The following is a 20,722-nucleotide window of genomic DNA, read 5'->3' on the forward strand; positions in this document are numbered from 1 at the left end:
CTCTGAGCTAACCATACCCCTAACCCTAACCCTCTGAGCTAACCATACCCCTAACCCTAACCCTCTAAGCTAACCATACCCCTAACCCTCTAAGCTAACCATACCCCTAACCCTCTGAGATAACCATACCCCTAACCATACCCCTCTGAGCTAACCATACCCCTAACCCTAACCCTCTGAGCTAACCATACCCCTAACCCTCTGAGCTAACCATACCCCTAACCCTAAAATGACACAACTTCACAGACACAATCAACCACTAATTGGCAAGATGGCCAATAGGAAGAGGACGTATCAAACTGTATCTTTAAACAGGAAATATCACAGGCTGACTGCGAACCAGTGTTGTCACGATACCAACATTTTGGTTTCGATACCAAGTCAAGAATTGCGATTCCGATTATTTTTCGATACTTTTCTTTTATTATTTTCATGATCAATAAAATTGTAGTTTATCTGTTAAGTGTTTTCTTCCAACATGGTCTCTTCTTTATACTTGAGTTTATGTGATTTCTTTGATAGTTAACTTTATATTTTATTAACATGTAATAGTACAGTAATATAAATAATTATTGACTAAATGTACATTGCAGATGTTAGCCACATTGGTAAGTTAGCTAAACAGATAGCCATATTAGACAGTTATCATTGCCATGCTTCTCGTTTCCTCACATGCTCTGGCAGCTAGCGCGTGCACGAGAGAGGGGAGGCACTTAGAGCGTGCTTGAGAGGGGAGGGGCTGCAGGCACGGCTGCAGGGAGTGGAAGCAGAGCGCTGAACACACACGGCTCTTATTAAACAGCTTAGTACTTTTCCCCGTCATTCTTAAAGTACCGATACTAATGAAACGGAGGAATCGTAACGTTTTTAACGGCAGGGTATCGCGGTACCTTACAAGTATCGGTACACCGTGCAACACTAATGCGAACTGTTCCATTGGTCATAAAATGATTACAAAAAATGCCAACTCTACCTGGTTGCACCTTTAGCTTTTACAATAACTCTTAAGTAAAGATACTCAGGTAAAAAGCCTGTTGTGTCGTTGCCTCTAACAAGGGAATGATTCACTAATGGGGACAATGTGGTAGCCTTACATGTGACCATGATTGAACAGTTGTTGAGAGCATCCATTGTGTATTATAATAGTCATGATGTTTAATGTGTAAGGAGGCAGCACACAGGAGCAAAGACTGGAACAAAGCAAACTAAAAAGGGCTTACAAAGAGCACACGGCTGTTTCCATATATAGAAGAAAATAAAAATATATAATAAGTTGTTCATGAAATTTGGAGGTGTAGTTTTACATAATACGGCTGACAGGAGAAAAAGGAAACCCAACCTCAAACCCAACCTCCTTGATGGTGAAAACAACTGTCGCTATGCAAATAAGCTTATCAGTATGCTACAAAACGTTATTGTTTGATGTTATTTATGAAATAGAGTTGTAGATAGCATCAAATTTGTTCAGCAAAAACGACGATGCATAATGTCACCACAATAACAGAATTCAGAGCTGCTGTTTAGACAGAGCCGTGCCTTATCTCCTTAATTCAGAGTCCCAATTATTGCACTGCTAATTAAAACATTGAAACAGTCAGTGCGGCTTAAATGACCTCATGAGGCGAGAGGCACTGAGGCGGAGATAAACATGCAGCGTTGCTTGTATTTACTTACTCAGACACACACACACACACACACACACACACACACACACACACACACACACACACACACACACACACACACACACACACACACACACACACACACACACACACACACACACACACACACACACACACACACACACACACACACACACACACACACACACACACACACACACACACACACACACACACACACACACACACATCTACACACACACCACCACCCACACACACACACACATCACCACCACACACACACACACACACACACACACCACACACACCCACACACACACACACACACACACACACACACACACACACACACACCACTAGTGGTGTGTGTTGCAGGATCCATATTGAACACATTAATATGTATCAGACGGTAGTGAGGAGGTTCAACAGTGTGAAGAAGGTGAGAGACGGGAAAGAAAGGAGGCTGAGGATGGGAAATACTCGATGGAGTCTCGAGGTATGAGAGGAGGTCAGAACATTTCTTTTAAACCAGGAATAAGAATTAGAAAAGAGCAGATCTGACTGATGTGAGGAAGGCGAGAGCTAGGAGAGAAATGGAGGTGTAGACACCTTGAGATATCTCTGCTGCATCTTAAATAAGGCACACAGAATCATTTGAACACAGTGCATCATGTACAGCTGCACATTAAACTCTTATTTCTGTATCCAACTGTATGAATGGCATTCACAGGATGCACCACGAGACGATCTTAGCACGATACTGAAGTCACAATAGTATATTATTGTGATTTGAAACATTTGGCAATATGGAAAATGAGTATCGCGTAAATATTTTTGCGATACGTTGCAATTTATTGCCTTTTTTAAATGCAAAGTATGCAGTTTATCAACATTTGTTATATTTTACAAGTCTTTCTTTGATTTAGTTAGTTCGACTTCCTGACAATCCCACTAGCATTATCCAAAAAGAACGTTTTTTAACACAATATCACCAAAAAGTTGAATTTGTATTTGCTTAATTAATGATAAACATAGGGAAACTAGGTGGCAGTGTATCGCTAAGAGGTTGGCACGCAAAACTAAAATAAGAAAATACGATCCAATATAAAGTAATGAAATAAATGACAATTTTATTTCAAAGGGGCGGGACATCTATAAGCCGGCCAGCGAACCAATCAGAGCAGACTGGGCTCTGGTTTCAGACAGAGGGTGAAAAGAGGTGCTGCAGCACAGGCAGTATGAGACAAATAAAGAGCTTTTTGAACATTAAAGCATGGAGACATGTAGAGACACTACATACTGATATACACCTGAACATCAGCAGGAGAGGACTCTTTAAAGTAGAGACACTACCTACTGATATACACCTGAACATCAGCAGGAGAGGACTCTTAAAGTAGAGACACTACATACTGATATACACCTGACATCAGCAGGAGAGGGACTCTTTAAAGTAGAGACACTACATACTGATATACACCTGAACATCAGCAGGAGAGGACTCTTTAAAGTAGAGACACTACATACGATAACACCTGAACATCAGCAGGAGAGGACTCTTTAAAGTAGAGACACTACATACTGATATACACCTGAACATCAGCAGGAGAGGACTCTTTAAAGTAAGACACTACTACTGATATACACCTGAACATCAGCAGGATAGGACTCTTTAAAGTAGAGACACTACATACTGATATACACCTGAACAATCAGCAGGAGAGGACTCTTAAAGTAGAGACACTACATACTGATATACACCTGAACATCAGCAGAGAGGACTCTTTAAAGTAGAGACACTACATACTGATATACACCTGAACATCAGCAGGAGAGGACTCTTTAAAGTAGAGACACTACATACTGATATACACCTGAACATCAGCAGGAGAGGACTCTTTAAAGTAGAGACACTACATACTGATATACACCTGAACATCAGCAGGAGAGGACTCTTTAAAGTAGAGACACTACATACTGATATACACCTGAACATCAGGAGGAGAGGACTCTTAAAGTAGAGACACTACATACTGATAAACACCTGAACATCAGCTGAATATGGCCCCTTTAATAACTAGCGCTAGCATCTTTCATCCTGTCTTTATAACTATGCTGTTGATGTGTTGTGATTTTAAAAAGTGTCTATTATCATCTGACCGGGGACAACAGCTGGAAATGAGCAATGTTGGCTAAAGCTGCCCCATTTACTGTTTTTGTTCAAAATGAATCTCTCTCTTGTTGTAAACACATGAGGCTCAGGTTCAGTGGGTTCTCGACTTAATGCTGGATGTTGTTTACCAGACAGGACTCATCTTGAGAAAGACACCAACGTGCCAGTGCCCTTGGTTCGAGAGTGCATGTAAACGGTAGAATAAGAAGCGGATTGTAAAGCACTTTCAATAAAAGCACCGTATAAAAGCAACCGTCCATTTACTGTCCATCCCTCTGTTCAGGAATCCATCAAATGGAAACCACAAAATGCCAAATTTAGAAAAAGATGACCAATTTGTTGGCCATGGTTTAGTTCAATGCCTGTATTGCAACCTTTGAATAATAGTGTGACGGCAGCCATATGAATATATACTGTAGGCTTTGTACCAATCCATGTTTTTAAGTGAATAAGTGCAGTGTACAAAAATGGAACAATGACATGTGTTGTTATTCTGTTTGCAAAATAAATATGACAGTGTGACAGTTGATCAATGAGGACTGTCCACTAAACTAAAACTATCAGCAGTGGAGGAATCAAAATGCTCGTTTTGCCATTGTTATTATTTATATTATTATCTTCATTTCTGTTTGCATCACGTTTAATTATTATTGTTTATCACTTCCAGCAATGGTCACGTGGGTGTGGTTTATTGGTATTTACTGTAGGCCACCTGATGGATGCCGGTTTTGGGGATATGACTTAGGAAGAGGGGGAATTTGCTCTGATACTTTCTTTTGTGGTCTGGAGTTGTATATAGTTCGTTTTTCGTTTTATGAAACACTATGGAGTACAAATGACTACGGACTCTTACATGGAACGCGTCACAGCAAAGAGCAACTTTTAGCCTCTCAGCGGCATAACTCATAGGGAGTTTTTACCGCTACAATAAGCAGGTATACTCTTAATGAAGCCGGTGTGTGTTCACTCACCATCGTTGAGGTCCTGCAGAAGGCTCTCCTGGCCGGAGAAGTCCAGTTTCACTTTGATTCTGACGGTCAGCGTTAACGCCTGGCCGCACTTCAGAGGGAGGTGAGACAACGCCTCGTCCAGATCCCAGCTCAGAAACTCCCCGAACACTTTCTCTGTACACACACAGGAAGATAAAGGCACGTTAAATACAAACAAATTTAATCAAACTGGATTCTGGAAATGAAAAACAACGCATTTCGGGGGTTTAATTGAACCTGCTGGGATAAAAGATGACAAGAGGGGTCAAGCTAAGATTTAAAATGTTGGAAGCAAATATTGTTGGAAATGGGAAACAAAATTAGGCTTTTAAACAACCAGAGGTCATTAGCACACTTTTAACATACAATTATTGACAGTTGTATTGACTTTACAGATTCAGATTGATAGATTATATATACACATATAAACACACACTGTACATCGATTTTGAAATAGGCCATTACCCACAATAAGTACTTTACTTTAACTATATTTTGATGTCAATACTGCATTTCATCCTCTCTTTGGGAAGGCAGTAGCTCAGTCTGGAGAGATTAATACAAATTAATCTTATATTAATGTCACTTTCCAATAAAGACTATCCGTCCCAAAATAAAATATATAAAGATAATAAATTATAACAATATCTGAGTACTACTTCCACCAGCGACGTGCAGTCAGGGGAGGCAGGGGAGACAGAGCCTCACCTGTCATACTCCAATGTAACGGAAAAACAACTAAAGAAAAACTAAATAGTAATAATAATAAAATGTCTCCACTGATCTGTGTTGTAAGTGTGATTTATGTTTGATTCCAATCGCATGTTATAGTCAAAATCAGCAAATTTGGCGAGCTCCGCAAGCCAGTTACTGTGGGGTGAGGTGAGGCACAGATGAGCTCTGCCTCACCTCAGAATGCGTCACCCCACAGAAACTGGCTGGAAAGCGGGCCCTAAGCGCATGCCTGTTCCCATCTCACTGTAGGTCACCAATGTAATGTATGTAGATCCCTTTATTACATTTATCCTCGCCATCCATAGTCTCTAAATAACTTATTTCACGTATATATGATATTTAGGCTCGCTGGTCTCATCGTACAACGGCAATGAAAAAAGCACCAGGAGAGGCAGCCATAACCTCTGCCGCACTGAAGGGGGCGCACGTGAGCCCACAGGTTCTTGTTGCTACTGTTATTCTACCGCAAACAACAAACTAGACTTTTGAAACTAGAGGGAGATAAGGAGGACTTTTACAAAACAGTAATAGAGATTGTTGTCCAGAAGGATAGCATGGACTTCATCTTCAAGTCAAGGTAAGACCACATTTCTAATGAACATGGGATCTTACTAAGAAAGAACAATCCAATATTTAGATTTTGGGTATCCTTTTGTTGAACGGTCTGTTTAAAATGAATCGAAGCATCAGACTAAAAAAGCTTTTGAAAATAACAGAATATTTCGATTAAGGTCAAAATATAATATTTGTAAATCTGACTCAGTGAGTCAGTGCCTCACCAGCCATGAACCTCACCGCACGTCACTGACTTCCACCTATACACCACCTTCTATTCTATTTTATTGTATGTACTTGCACTATTTTATCTGTTTTATTGTGTTGCACTGTTGGAGGAGCCTGGGACCTCAGATTTTCATGGACATAACGACACTGGAGCTATGTACGAATGACAATAAAAGTAGAGATGTCCCGATCCGATCACGTGATCGGGGATTGGAGCCGATCACGTGATTTTCAAAAGATCGGAATCGGGAGAAAAAAAATCGGGGATCGGAATTTTTTTTTTTTTTTTTTTTTTTTTTTTTAATACTTTTTTTTTATTCTTTTATTTAATGTTACAAAACAAAAATGACCATGTTCACATCTTAAAGTCATCCTGAGGCCTTAGTTTTGGGTTAAAATTACACAACATCATGTATGTGTTGCTTCTTTTGGGCTTGTTTTCATCGACCTGGTTGCTTATTTCTCTCAAATCTGGCAACAGAGTGGGCGCAGTGTCTAATAGTAGCAGTAAGCTAACAAGAGGCTACGTTCAGCTGGTGACTCGGGAGTCGGGACAGAGAAAATGTCAGGAGTTTGGAAGTATTATAAAATTGAAAGCGAAGGCAGTGTAACAGCCAGATGCAATGTTTGCAAGGCGGAGGTTCCGCGTGGTGGAAAGAACAGAGCTACGTTCAACATGACCAATCTAATACAAACACCACCAACAACACAACGAGTACACAGCGGCCACTCAGGTAACGGCACTGAAACAACCGACACTTTCAGAGACTTTTAAAAGGAAAGAGAAACTGCCCCAGAACAGTGAAAAGGCCAAAACAATAACAGCCAAGATAGCTGAAATTCATCGCGTTGGATGACCAGCCGTTATCTGTTACCTTTTTTTTCTCTTAATGCATTGCATAAAGATCGGATCGGGAAAAATCGGTATCGGCAGATTGTCAAAATCAAATGATCTGAATCGGATCGGGAGCAAAAAAAGGTGATCGGGACATCCCTAAATAAAAGCCTTGAATCTTGAATCCACTGACTGTGTATTTTATGCAGAGTGAGACCGGGAGAAAATGAGCCGTGCCTCGTCTTGTGTCTGTAGGTTTCTCATGAATAAAGAAGCCAGTGCTACTACCACGTTTCTTTAGCAATAAGCAACAGAAGCTGCTGATTGGCCTCATCCCGCAGCCTGCACATTTTTCGCCTTCTCACCATACCCGACTCCTAAATTATACCCCCAACCATGTTCTGTGTGAGACGAATGACTCAGCTGCATCCACTTGAGCCAGGAGCCTCACCTGAAGGAGACATCACCTGAATAAAGCATATGTTCTGTCTGTGCAGGTGAGGTTTGAACAGAAGGGGAAAATGCACGCTCACGGTGGGAAACAACACGTCTCTGCTTGATTCATAACCAAAGCGTTTAAAAATCCTCCAAGAGGCCCCGTGAATGTCGGCAGCATTAAATAAAGATTTTGTGAACAACACACTTTAAATATTCATAAACTCACAGCTCCTTGCACTGAATCAAAGGAGAGGAGAAAATAGAAAGTGAAGCCATGGGGAATGAGAATTGTGGGAAAAAACGTCGCCAGGCTTTTGTAATTAAACACGTCGACAGCCGGGATTTTGGATGACATTATCATCACACTGCTGAATAAACTATGAGTCACAGGAAATGGCTACCACAATGACTGTCGAGAAATCTGTCATGCCTTCGTTAAAATATTAAGCAGATATGTCTACTCTTGGAAATACAATATGCAAGTGTTTCCTCGGGGCAGATATGAAACCACCTCGATTTGAAATACTGTCTGGAAGCTACGTTTTCAGATTGTACTTCTCTTGCAATTATTATCCACCTGCTAGGAAATACAGAGTAGGGGAGCATTGCAGTAAGTTTGTATAACAGGCATTACTCAAAACTAATCAGGACCAATCAGAGGAATTGCAGGGGGGAATTGTGTGAGTGTAAATCACAACAATTCTCAAAATAAATCACATCAATTAAAGATTTAGAGCCATCCAATTTTGAAGTCAAATCGGGAACAAAGGGCTCTGGGTGTGTCCGATTGAATCAATCAATACAGTGTGAGCAGCAGTCATAATGGATTAGCATAAAGGTAGAGAACAGCAAAGAGAAACGTATGACCTCTATATGGAGACACAGCAGGACATGAAAGAGAATTAAACCACAATCATGGTATCTAACTGAAGTGCTAATCTTTAAGATATGGCATGATATGAGAAATGCAGCCCCTCTTTTGAAGTAGCAAAGAGATAAGTTCGTATTCTTTATTTTGGCCTCTATTGTCTTAAAGGTCACCTATCATGCTATTTTTAGGCAATAGCATAGGTCTCAGATATATAAATATATATAAAAAACATGTCTATGAAGTGTTTTGCTCAAAATACCAAACAGATCACCCATTCTAGCCATGCCTCATATCCCTCTATTTCACTTCCTGTTTCTAAAGTGCTGATTCTGGGTATAAAGCTTTAAAAAAGGAGGGGGCTGAGCTCATGCGGGACCCGGCAGCTACTGTCTAAACTAAATGCTGCTGTGATGAAACGCCATATCATGGATTATCAAGGATTCTCTCTGAAACAGTATGGAGCTCAAAGGCTTTCTCTCTTGCCGGTTATACCACAAGGTGAGTTCCTTTTTATTTCCTGCTTCTTCACACACATGCTCTCCAGTACAGGTTAGCTCTGAGTGTTAGCGATGCTAATGTAAACACCGACCATATTACGTCCAAAACAGTCGGGCATTGTTTCTGATAGCAACGTTTCTGATAGGGCCGTGGGTCCACATTTCAGATATTACATCATATCGGACGCTAATCTGGATCAGCTCCGTTGTTCCCCCGTTTTTAGAGATTTGGGTACGGAGGAAAAGAGAGAGGGTTTTATTTTCTGACGCTGCGTGAGTTCCCCGACACACCGGGGACACATCTTTATGTAGAGAAGACATCACAAAGTGCATTTTGCATGATAGGTCCCCTTTAAGTATGACGTTAACAAAAGAGAAAAGAAAACAAAGACTGCACATTTAATAAGATCTGAAACTGGTTAAAGATTCTACTCAATTCCGACATTACAGAGGTTGTTCATTTTTTGCTAACAGACCGTTGCTAAGGAGAACAGACCGTTGCTAAGGAGGATCAAGGGACTATGTGCAGTAATAGGAATTTGCAGAAAGAAGTATGGTCTTTTTAACATCAACGGTGAACAACAAACATTATTACATGGCTTAGTTGAATACTCAATTCTGATTGGTCAATTCAGAACACGTGACACGTTGTTACTCCAGAACAGACAGACCGCTGTCAAGGACTTATTGACCGTTGTTAAGGACGCTCACATCTGCACAAAGAAGTCCGGTCGATTTAACTGTGTATACAGTTTTGGCTGAAAAGCAAACTGTATACAGTTTGCTTTTCTAACTGACAAGACAAGAGCGACAAGAAAACAGCGGAGAAGTAACGGGGCAGAAACCCTCCTTTTTACGCAGCGGTCCAGACATAGACATCAAACGGCGACACATATTCAGTTGCCAGTTACTTTGGCATTAGGGCAGGGATATCTAGATACTTCCCAAGGTTTGACATCATGAATTGTGCAACTTTTAAAGCAAGCAACGATGTTTTCAAATCTGTAATCAAAAAGCTCCGCCTTCCTGCTGTTGCTACGTTAGTTCAAACGGTAACAACGGACTATTTTCCTTAGCGGATGCATGTCAATTTAAATCAATACATACAACTATTTTTTAAATCAATAAAATCATTTTCTAAATCCATAAAAGCATTTCAATTAATAGTGGGAGTCATATAGTTACTTTGTTGAGAATGTGGCCGTGTAATAAGCGGGATAATGTGTCTTGGTCATTATGGGGAAAAGAACACCGACTCGACCCGACGATCAGGAGCCCGACGCGAAGCAGAGGGATCTCGATCAGCCTGTCGGTGTTCTTTTCCCCATAATGACCGCGTCGCTGCACATTATCCCTTACTTAGTTTTCTCCATCAGAAAACATTGTGGAATACATTTTGAATATGAATTTGTATACAGTATTTGTGGAGAGCACGAAACATTGGATTATTGATGGCTAAACTGTGCGGAGTAAAGAAAAGAAAAACAGCCCCAGAGGAAATATAATATATATAGTAAGCAATAAGTATTTCAGTTTGCATGTAGAAACAGAATGATATTTTCCAGGCAAAACTCGTACCACGAATAAATAGCCGTCACAAGAGAGTTTGAAGTGAAATGAGAAAGGACTGCACAGCAAGCTCAGCTCATAATAACAGAATCACTGAAGCAATATTAATCCCTCTTCTCTTTTTTCAACAGACGGCGCAGAGAAAAGTGTTTTGTCTACATGAGACATTTGATATGAATGTTGCATAAGTGCTTTTTAGAGAACAGTTGAGCCGAGTTGATGTTTATATTTCCACAGAGGAGCAATACGGCAGCAGTGACGAACAAAAGGTCCGCTTTTCACCACTATTCAGAGACAATATGGCTTATTTAAATAGGACACAAAAGATTATTGTATTAGGAGTTTGCTTTTGTTAACTATGAAGTTCTTGGTTTGAATAAATATTAGTTTTTTGAGAAACTGATCTGATATCTCATGTGTCACGATGGCCGGGAGGGTAATGTTTGTTTGTTCTGCCGCAGATGTTTTTTCTATTGTGAGTCTTAATCTTTTATTCATTCGTTCCCCACTGAAAACTCACAGAGGTCTTCCTAACGGAGGCCTTTCTGAAGCCACTACCTTTGTATGAGTTGAAAAAGACGGGGGGCAGGAAGTACGATCTCTTGGGATATAAGGCCTTTCAACACAGTGCAAGATAACGTTGCACTCCTGTACCCCTACTTAGCGAAAAAGCAATACAGTAATTATAACTAACATTAAAAACATGACTGAGGTGTACTCCAAGTTTTATTGGTGTTTGGGAAAAACTTTACCAACACATGAGCCTTTGTATATTAATTACTGATCATCATTGAATAGGAAAATAAAACTTCTTCTCCCAGGCCTCCACGATAAATGAATAATACAAAAACTGAAAAAATAATGTTTTAATTGCAGACGCGTTAATAAACTCACAGAACAGCACTATATTCCAAGTCTCATTGATCCAGTTGTATGCTCACTATTTCGTACTTTACTATTTAAAACACTTTGATAGCCTGAACACGAGGGACGGTTATTATGGATCAGTTTTATCTTTTAAGGGTTTATGCCAATTTCACTTAGTAACGGTTTTCCTTCGAGGTCTATCAAATGATTTCCATCAGTGATACTTTACTTTTATTCACAAGTTAAGTCCCTGATTTTATTACCTTTCTTATTATCCTTGTTTATCATGATTGTATAATTGCGAAACATTGTTTTGACAGTGCTATAACTCATTATATAGCTTACAGATACATGTGATCAATTAATAATATAAGCACTATGTGCAGTCACAGCCAATCACAGCTGCCATGGTATCTTTTAATAATTTGAAAGAATAAATATAAATATGAAATGGTGGTACTTCTTAGCCAGTGCAGGCAAAAGTGCTGATATGCAAATGTTTCATAAAAGCTAAGTTTATGTATTTATGGATAATTTGACAGTTCAAAGTAAGCTTATGCACTCAGTATCACTGTCTCTACTTTAAAGAGTCCTCTCCTGCTGATGTTCAGGTGTATATCAGTATGTAGTGTCTCTACTTTAAAGAGTAAATAATAATATAAATAATAACAATGGCAAAACGAGCATTTTGACTCCTACACTGCTGATAGTTTTAGTTTAGTGGACAGTCCTCATTGATCAACTGTCACACTGTCATATTTATTTTTCAAACAGAATAACAGAATAACAACACATGTCATTGTTCCATTGTCTTACACTGCACTTATTCACTTAAAAACATGGATTGGTACAAAGCCTACAGTATATATTCATATGGCTGCCACTATAATTCAAAGGTTGCAATCCAGGCATTGAACTAAACCATGGCCAACAAATTGGTCATCTTTTTCTAAATTTGGCATTTTGTGGTTTCCATTTGATGGATTCCTGAACAGAGGGATGGACAGTAAATGGACGGCTGCTTTTATACGGTGCTTTTATTGAAAGTGCTTTACAATCCGCTTCTTATTCTACCGTTTACATGCACTCTCGAACCAAGGACACTGGCACGTTGGTGTCTTTCTCAAGATGAGTCCTGTCTGGTAAACAACATCCTGCATTAAGTCGAGAACCCACTGAACCTGAGCCTCATGTGTTTACAACAAGAGAGAGATTCATTTTGAACAAAAACAGTAAATGGGGCAGCTTTAGCCAACATTGCTCATTTCCAGCTGTTGTCCCCGGTCAGATGATAATAGACACTTTTTAAAATCACAACACATCAACAGCATAGTTATAAAGACAGGATGAAAGATGCTAGCGCTAGTTATTAAAGAGTCCTCTCCTGCTGATGTTCAGGTGTATATCAGTATGTAGTGTCTCTACTTTAAAGAGTCCTCTCCTGCTGATGTTCAGGTGTATATCAGTATGTAGTGTCTCTACTTTAAAGAGTCCTCTCCTGTTGATGTTCAGGTGTATATCAGTATGTAGTGTCTCTACTTTAAAGAGTCCTCTCCTGTTGATGTTCAGGTGTATATCATTATGTAGTGTCTCTACTTTAAAGAGTCCTCTCCTGCTGATGTTCAGGTGTATATCAGTATGTAGTGTCTCTACTTTAAAGAGTCCTCTCCTGTTGATGTTCAGGTGTATATCAGTATGTAGTGTCTCTACTTTAAAGAGTCCTCTCCTGCTGATGTTCAGGTGTATATCAGTATGTAGTGTCTCTACTTTAAAGAGTCCTCTCCTGTTGATGTTCAGGTGTATATCAGTATGTAGTGTCTCTACTTTAAAGAGTCCTCTCCTGCTGATGTTCAGGTGTGTATCAGTGTGTAGTGTCTCTACTTTAAAGAGTCCTCTCCTGCTGATGTTCAGGTGTGTATCAGTGTGTAGTGTCTCTACTTTAAAGAGTCCTCTCCTGCTGATGTCCAGGTGTATATCAGTATGTAGTGTCTCTACTTTAAAGAGTCCTCTCCTGCTGATGTTCAGGTGTATATCAGTATGTAGTGTCTCTACTTTAAAGAGTCCTCTCCTGCTGATGTTCAGGTGTATATCAGTATGTAGTGTCTCTACTTTAAAGAGTCCTCTCCTGCTGATGTTCAGGTGTATATCAGTATGTAGTGTCTCTACTTTAAAGAGTCCTCTCCTGCTGATGTTCAGGTGTATATCAGTATGTAGTGTCTCTACTTTAAAGAGTCCTCTCCTGCTGATGTTCAGGTGTATATCATTATGTAGTGTCTCTACTTTAAAGAGTCCTCTCCTGCTGATGTTCAGGTGTATATCAGTATGTAGTGTCTCTACTTTAAAGAGTCCTCTCCTGTTGATGTTCAGGTGTATATCAGTATGTAGTGTCTCTACTTTAAAGAGTCCTCTCCTGTTGATGTTCAGGTGTATATCAGTATGTAGTGTCTCTACTTTAAAGAGTCCTCTCCTGCTGATGTTCAGGTGTGTATCAGTGTGTAGTGTCTCTACTTTAAAGAGTCCTCTCCTGCTGATGTCCAGGTGTATATCAGTATGTAGTGTCTCTACTTTAAAGAGTCCTCTCCTGCTGATGTTCAGGTGTATATCAGTATGTAGTGTCTCTACTTTAAAGAGTCCTCTCCTGCTGATGTTCAGGTGTATATCAGTATGTAGTGTCTCTACTTTAAAGAGTCCTCTCCTGCTGATGTTCAGGTGTATATCAGTATGTACAGTAGTGTCTCTACTTTAAAGAGTCCTGCTGATGTTCAGGTGTATATCAGTATGTAGTGTCTCTACTTTAAAGAGTCCTGCTGATGTTCAGGTGTATATCAGTATGTAGTGTCTCTACTTTAAAGAGTCCTCTCCTGCTGATGTTCAGGTGTATATCAGTATGTAGTGTCTCTACTTTAAAGAGTCCTCTCCTGCTGATGTACAGGTGTATATCAGTATGTAGTGTCTCTACTTTAAAGAGTCCTCTCCTGCTGATGTACAGGTGTATATCAGTATGTAGTGTCTCTACTTTAAAGAGTCCTCTCCTGCTGATGTTCAGGTGTATATCAGTATGTAGTGTCTCTACTTTAAAGAGTCCTCTCCTGCTGATGTTCAGGTGTATATCAGTATGTAGTGTCTCTACTTTAAAGAGTCCTCTCCTGCTGATGTTCAGGTGTATATCAGTATGTAGTGTCTCTACTTTAAAGAGTCCTCTCCTGTTGATGTTCAGGTGTATATCAGTATGTAGTGTCTCTAATTTAAAGAGTCCTCTCCTGTTGATGTTCAGGTGTATATCATTATGTAGTGTCTCTACTTTAAAGAGTCCTCTCCTGCTGATGTTCAGGTGTATATCAGTATGTAGTGTCTCTACTTTAAAGAGTCCTCTCCTGTTGATGTTCAGGTGTATATCAGTATGTAGTGTCTCTACTTTAAAGAGTCCTCTCCTGCTGATGTTCAGGTGTATATCAGTATGTAGTGTCTCTACTTTAAAGAGTCCTCTCCTGTTGATGTTCAGGTGTATATCAGTATGTAGTGTCTCTACTTTAAAGAGTCCTCTCCTGCTGATGTCCAGGTGTATATCAGTATGTAGTGTCTCTACTTTAAAGAGTCCTCTCCTGCTGATGTCCAGGTGTATATCAGTATGTAGTGTCTCTACTTTAAAGAGTCCTCTCCTGCTGATGTTCAGGTGTATATCAGTATGTAGTGTCTCTCCTTTAAAGAGTCCTCTCCTGCTGATGTTCAGGTGTATATCAGTATGTAGTGTCTCTACTTTAAAGAGTCCTGCTGATGTTCAGGTGTATATCAGTATGTAGTGTCTCTACTTTAAAGAGTCCTGCTGATGTTCAGGTGTATATCAGTATGTAGTGTCTCTACTTTAAAGAGTCCTCTCCTGCTGATGTTCAGGTGTATATCAGTATGTAGTGTCTCTACTTTAAAGAGTCCTCTCCTGCTGATGTTCAGGTGTATATCAGTATGTAGTGTCTCTACTTTAAAGAGTCCTCTCCTGCTGATGTTCAGGTGTATATCAGTATGTAGTGTCCTCTACTTTAAAGAGTCCTCTCCTGCTGATGTTCAGGTGTATATCAGTATGTAGTGTCTCTACTTTAAAGAGTCCTCTCCTGCTGATGTTCAGGTGTATATCAGTATGTAGTGTCTCTACTTTAAAGAGTCCTCTCCTGCTGATGTTCAGGTGTATATCAGTATGTAGTGTCTCTACTTTAAAGAGTCCTCTCCTGCTGATGTTCAGGTGTATATCAGTATGTAGTGTCTCTACTTTAAAGAGTCCTGCTGATGTTCAGGTGTATATCAGTATGTAGTGTCTCTACTTTAAAGAGTCCTGCTGATGTTCAGGTGTATATCAGTATGTAGTGTCTCTACTTTAAAGAGTCCTCTCCTGCTGATGTTCAGGTGTATATCAGTATGTAGTGTCTCTACTTTAAAGAGTCCTCTCCTGCTGATGTTCAGGTGTATATCAGTATGTAGTGTCTCTACTTTAAAGAGTCCTCTCCTGCTGATGTTCAGGTGTATATCAGTATGTAGTGTCTCTACTTTAAAGAGTCCTCTCCTGCTGATGTTCAGGTGTATATCAGTATGTAGTGTCTCTACTTTAAAGAGTCCTCTCCTGCTGATGTTCAGGTGTATATCAGTATGTAGTGTCTCTACTTTAAAGAGTCCTCTCCTGCTGATGTTCAGGTGTATATCAGTATGTAGTGTCTCTACTTTAAAGAGTCCTCTCCTGCTGATGTTCAGGTGTATATCAGTATGTAGTGTCTCTACTTTAAAGAGTCCTCTCCTGCTGATGTTCAGGTGTATATCAGTATGTAGTTTCTCTACTTTAAAGAGTCCTCTCCTGCTGATGTTCAGGTGTATATCAGTATGTAGTGTCTCTACTTTAAAGAGTCCTCTCCTGCTGATGTTCAGGTGTATATCAGTATGTAGTGTCTCTACTTTAAAGAGTCCTCTCCTGCTGATGTTCAGGTGTATATCAGTATGTAGTGTCTCTACTTTAAAGAGTCCTCTCCTGCTGATGTTCAGGTGTATATCAGTATGTAGTGTCTCTACTTTAAAGAGTCCTGCTGATGTTCAGGTGTATATCAGTATGTAGTGTCTCTACTTTAAAGAGTCCTGCTGATGTTCAGGTGTATATCAGTATGTAGTGTCTCTACTTTAAAGAGTCCTCTCCTGCTGATGTTCAGGTGTATATCAGTATGTAGTGTCTCTACTTTAAAGAGTCCTCTCCTGCTGATGTTCAGGTGTATATCAGTATGTAGTGTCTCTACTTTAAAGAGTCCTCTCCTGCTGATGTTCAGGTGTATATCAGTATGTAGTGTCTCTACTTTAAAGAGTCCTCTCCTGCTGATGTTCAGGTGTATATCAGTATGTAGTGTCTCTACTTTAAAGAGTCCTCTCCTGCTGATGTTCAGGTGTATATCAGTATGTAGTGTCTCTACTTTAAAGAGTCCTCTCCTGCTGATGTTCAGGTGTATATCAGTATGTAGTGTCTCTACTTTAAAGAGTCCTCTCCTGCTGATGTTCAGGTGTATATCAGTATGTAGTGTCTCTACTTTAAAGAGTCCTCTCCTGCTGATGTTCAGGTGTATATCAGTATGTAGTGTAATTAATAAAGTACTATTTATATTATATAAATCTTAAAAGGTGAAAGCTGCAGTGAAACTCTTGAGTGTATCTCGTGAATGGCATGCAGATACAATTTAAAAATATGTACTCATTAAGATGTATCTGTCTAATATAACCATGAAGTGCATACTTCCTCATCATTACTGACATAAAAGGGCAAAACCTCAGTAAAATGTGGATTAACAAAATAACAAATAAATATGAATTAAAATATGATCATTTTTCTTTGAGAGCTTAACATTTTCAAAGCACTTTCCTTGACACTGCAGTGGTCTCAGAAGTGACAACAACAACAGAGATGAATTTACATAAAGAGCCGGATGATCAATTGCACTGCAATGCAATTAGCAGGTTGGGTTTTATAATGCAGCTCAACACACTGTCTTCCTCCGAGGCATTATGCGAGCTCTGGCTGAAGTGTCATTTTGTGCCACTTTGAAAGCTTTGTACAGAAGACTCCATCAATTAAAGCCATTGTTATTCAACATGACGAAAACACAGCTAATGTTGTGTACTGTGTTATGTTCTGCAGTAAGTCTGCAGTGCAGGGAGAAGTCATATGTGTGAATAACCAGCCTCTGGTACAAACTGGGAACAACAAATATGGATTGTTTCAAAGGCAGTTCTTCTATCCAGGGGGCACTGAGCCATTGTTTCTGTGCTGACTACAAGGTAAAACAACAAACTCAGAAACATAGAAGAAGCATCCAAACCAAATTATTCTATATCCAACATTTTGCCCAGTGCTAAATCTCCACAAGAAACACCCTTGTTTGGCAGCTGTTCATGTAACCCACTAAATTACCAAACTGTTTACTTTACGTCTAACTAAAAGGACATTAAGCCATCCCTTCTTGCGTTCAGAATTAATGTCAACATGTTTGTACAATGTATAAGTAGTTGTTATCATTATTATTCAATAGTATTAGGGCTTCACGATCGAGAAAAAAAGAACTAGTTGACATTATATTGAAAGATATTAAAAGGAAATTACAATTTGTTAAAGGTAGGGTAGGTAATTCCCTTCAGAAACACTTGTTATATTCCATTGAATGCTCTTAACATCCCGATAGCAATGAATATATTACATTCTTTGACAATAAATACATTAAAACAATGTCATCTGTGGAAGCCGTGGCGCTGTAAAAAGCACGACCAATCATCTGAGCCGGCCCGGCTAAAATAACTGGATGGCCTACCTGCCTGTCAGCCTTCCATCTGTGCACAAACTTATCTCGCACCCTCATTGGTCATGTGCGCGCTCGTGTGTGTTGGAGGAGGGGCTCTGTAAGGAAGTCTGAAGGAAGGGGCAGATTTGTTTCGGCTGCGTACTTTCAAATTCTAGCGCACTCGAGCTGGTTTCTCCGTTCTTACCTACCCTACCTTTAAGCTTTCATCACATTATCATTAAAAAATCTAATTGATCGTGATTTTATTCAAGGGGCGCTATGTTTTTTGGAGTTTCCTGTAGTGTGTTATATAGGTGTTAGGCTAAAAATCCCAGAGTTTCTCTCCCAAACATTTAACAAAACAAACATAATTATTGTTAAGGAATAATTCTTCTAGATATCTAACCTTTTGCTCTGTGACGTGTTATCTCCTTTAAGGAAAGGCCTTGGTGCCATATGTGTTGTTGTCACCAGTGTGAGACCGGTCAACTTGTCTGGCACGTAGGGTAATTGTTGTGAGAACACTGAGGCACTTCTTTATCGGTGTTTGTGGACTCTAAGATGTGAAATCTTTGAGGCCATGAGCGTTGGACGCAGATGATTCAGTGTTTAGTCTACTCCTTCAGAGATGTTGATTTCTCTCTGTGAACCTGTTAAAAGGTCTAGCATAGAGAGAGGCTCTTCAGAATTGACGTGGCAACTCTACCGTGTGGTCAGAACCTCTGACTCTTTGATTTGTGATGTGAATCCTCCGGCCGAATACTCTGAATAAACCCATCAGTGTTTGACATCAAAGCTCCAACTCTCACCGTGTCTCCTTCCTGAGTCGGTGACTCCATGCATTGCTACACAGAAGTTTCCTCCACAATTATATCAAAACAATGAGAAGGGCAACGACAAACTTACATTTTCGATCTCGGAGCCAAGAAAACGTAAATCAGGAGATCCAAAAACGAATGAAATGGAGCCAAGTGGGTTTTTTTCTACTGCCATGAGGATAATACACATGCAACATAGACACTGTAGAAGTGGAAACTTTAAAAAATGAGGGGATGTTCTGAGCACAACGGTGTTTCGCCAGTCTGGTATAAATAAAGAATGTGAAGGTTGGACAGCTGCTACTCTTTCTGCACATACTACTAAACATTAAAGTTGTAAAACTTTGGGAAGAAGTTAAAGTAACAGTCAAACTTCTTTCCAAGGGAAGAAGAGAGAATGTATTATTGATTGTGATCTCTCTTGGTAAACTAATATGTGTGCAGACATTCAAAAATTCTGAATGGGGAGATAATGGTTTTGTTCAAAAAGACACAGGTTCCACTAATGTCTAATTTCTTAGACGTGGTACATCCTGTATATGTTATATCACAATAATACTTAAAGGGGACCTATCATGCAAAATGCACTTTTGTCCGTCTTTTCTACATGAATATGTGTCCCCGGTGTTCCAGGGAACTCACCAAGTGTCAGAAAACACAACCCTCTCTATTTTCCTCCATACCCAAATCTCTAAAAAAGGGGCTGCAACGGATCTGATAAAAACTGATCCAGATTTGAACACTGTCCTGACGTCAGGACGGTGGCGCTACGGCTATTGGGCCAACTCCACCAATCAGGAGGAAACAACCACGGCCATTGCCGTTAGAAAGCGCTGGAGACGCTGTAGTACATATGCCAGGCCTGTAGATGGTGCTGTTCTCACTGAATCAGCCCTTGTCAAAAACAGATCTAAAAAATGTCAAATTGAGCAAAATGAGGCATGGCTAAAATGCATGATCTGTTTGGTATTTTGAAAAAAAAAAAGGTATAAAAATGCCTTATATAGGTATGGTCCTACACTATATTATTCAAATATAGCATGATAGGTCCACTTTAAACATCAAAAGGCTATTAGAGACAGCCTTGAGGAACAAAGAGAACCCCAGAGGAAATTTAAAACACGACTCCTGTGACACGCTGCAGACAGGAGCTGATCTGACATTAAAATGGCCTTCAAAGGTCTCAAGGCTCAGATGTGCTTCACTTAATTGCTTACAGAGGTGCTGTTTCTTTGAGCTGTAATGAAGCCTTTGCTGCAGGGAGGCCACCTCTGGAAATGGCAGAGTGTCGGAAAGAAGGGAAACTGGACTGTGGTCACTTTGGCCTAATTGATGACTGATTAAAAAATCAAAATAAAAAAAATGAAATTTTGAAAAAAATAAAGTGAAATTTTGGGGGGGAAAGTAACATTTTGAAAAAAAAGGCAGATTGTGAGAAAAAATGAATATTTTAAAGAAAGAAAAGTAACATTTTGAGAAAAACGTCAAATTTGAGATGCATTGTGGGACATGTAGTTTATGGGCAACGTGCTTCTGTAAATCGGCATGTAACCATATAATAAACATATTATATTCTTTGCAAGCTCTTGAGTTTGACACCCCTGCATTAACGAAACGTCGCAAATACGAAACACTGCAAGAAGCTTAAAACACAACGGAAACCAGGGGACACTAAAAAGTGGCGCACACAGCGGGGACCGGAGCACT

General features: G+C 39.8%; 1 protein-coding gene across 3 annotated transcripts in view; it reads right to left on the reverse strand.

The window, feature by feature from the left end:
* Positions 1-20,722, reverse strand: part of trappc9 (trafficking protein particle complex 9) — a 308,135-nt gene that overhangs the window by 205,094 nt on the left and 82,319 nt on the right. For all 3 annotated transcript variants that reach the window (XM_034131111.1, XM_034131108.1, XM_034131110.1), the window contains one exon: positions 4,791-4,943. In XM_034131111.1, the coding sequence (XP_033987002.1) occupies positions 4,791-4,943 (153 nt within the window). The remainder of the gene's footprint in view (positions 1-4,790; positions 4,944-20,722) is intronic.

Source organism: Trematomus bernacchii, unplaced genomic scaffold, assembly GCF_902827165.1.
Source record: "Trematomus bernacchii unplaced genomic scaffold, fTreBer1.1, whole genome shotgun sequence".
Classification (NCBI taxonomy): Eukaryota; Metazoa; Chordata; class Actinopteri; order Perciformes; family Nototheniidae; genus Trematomus; species Trematomus bernacchii.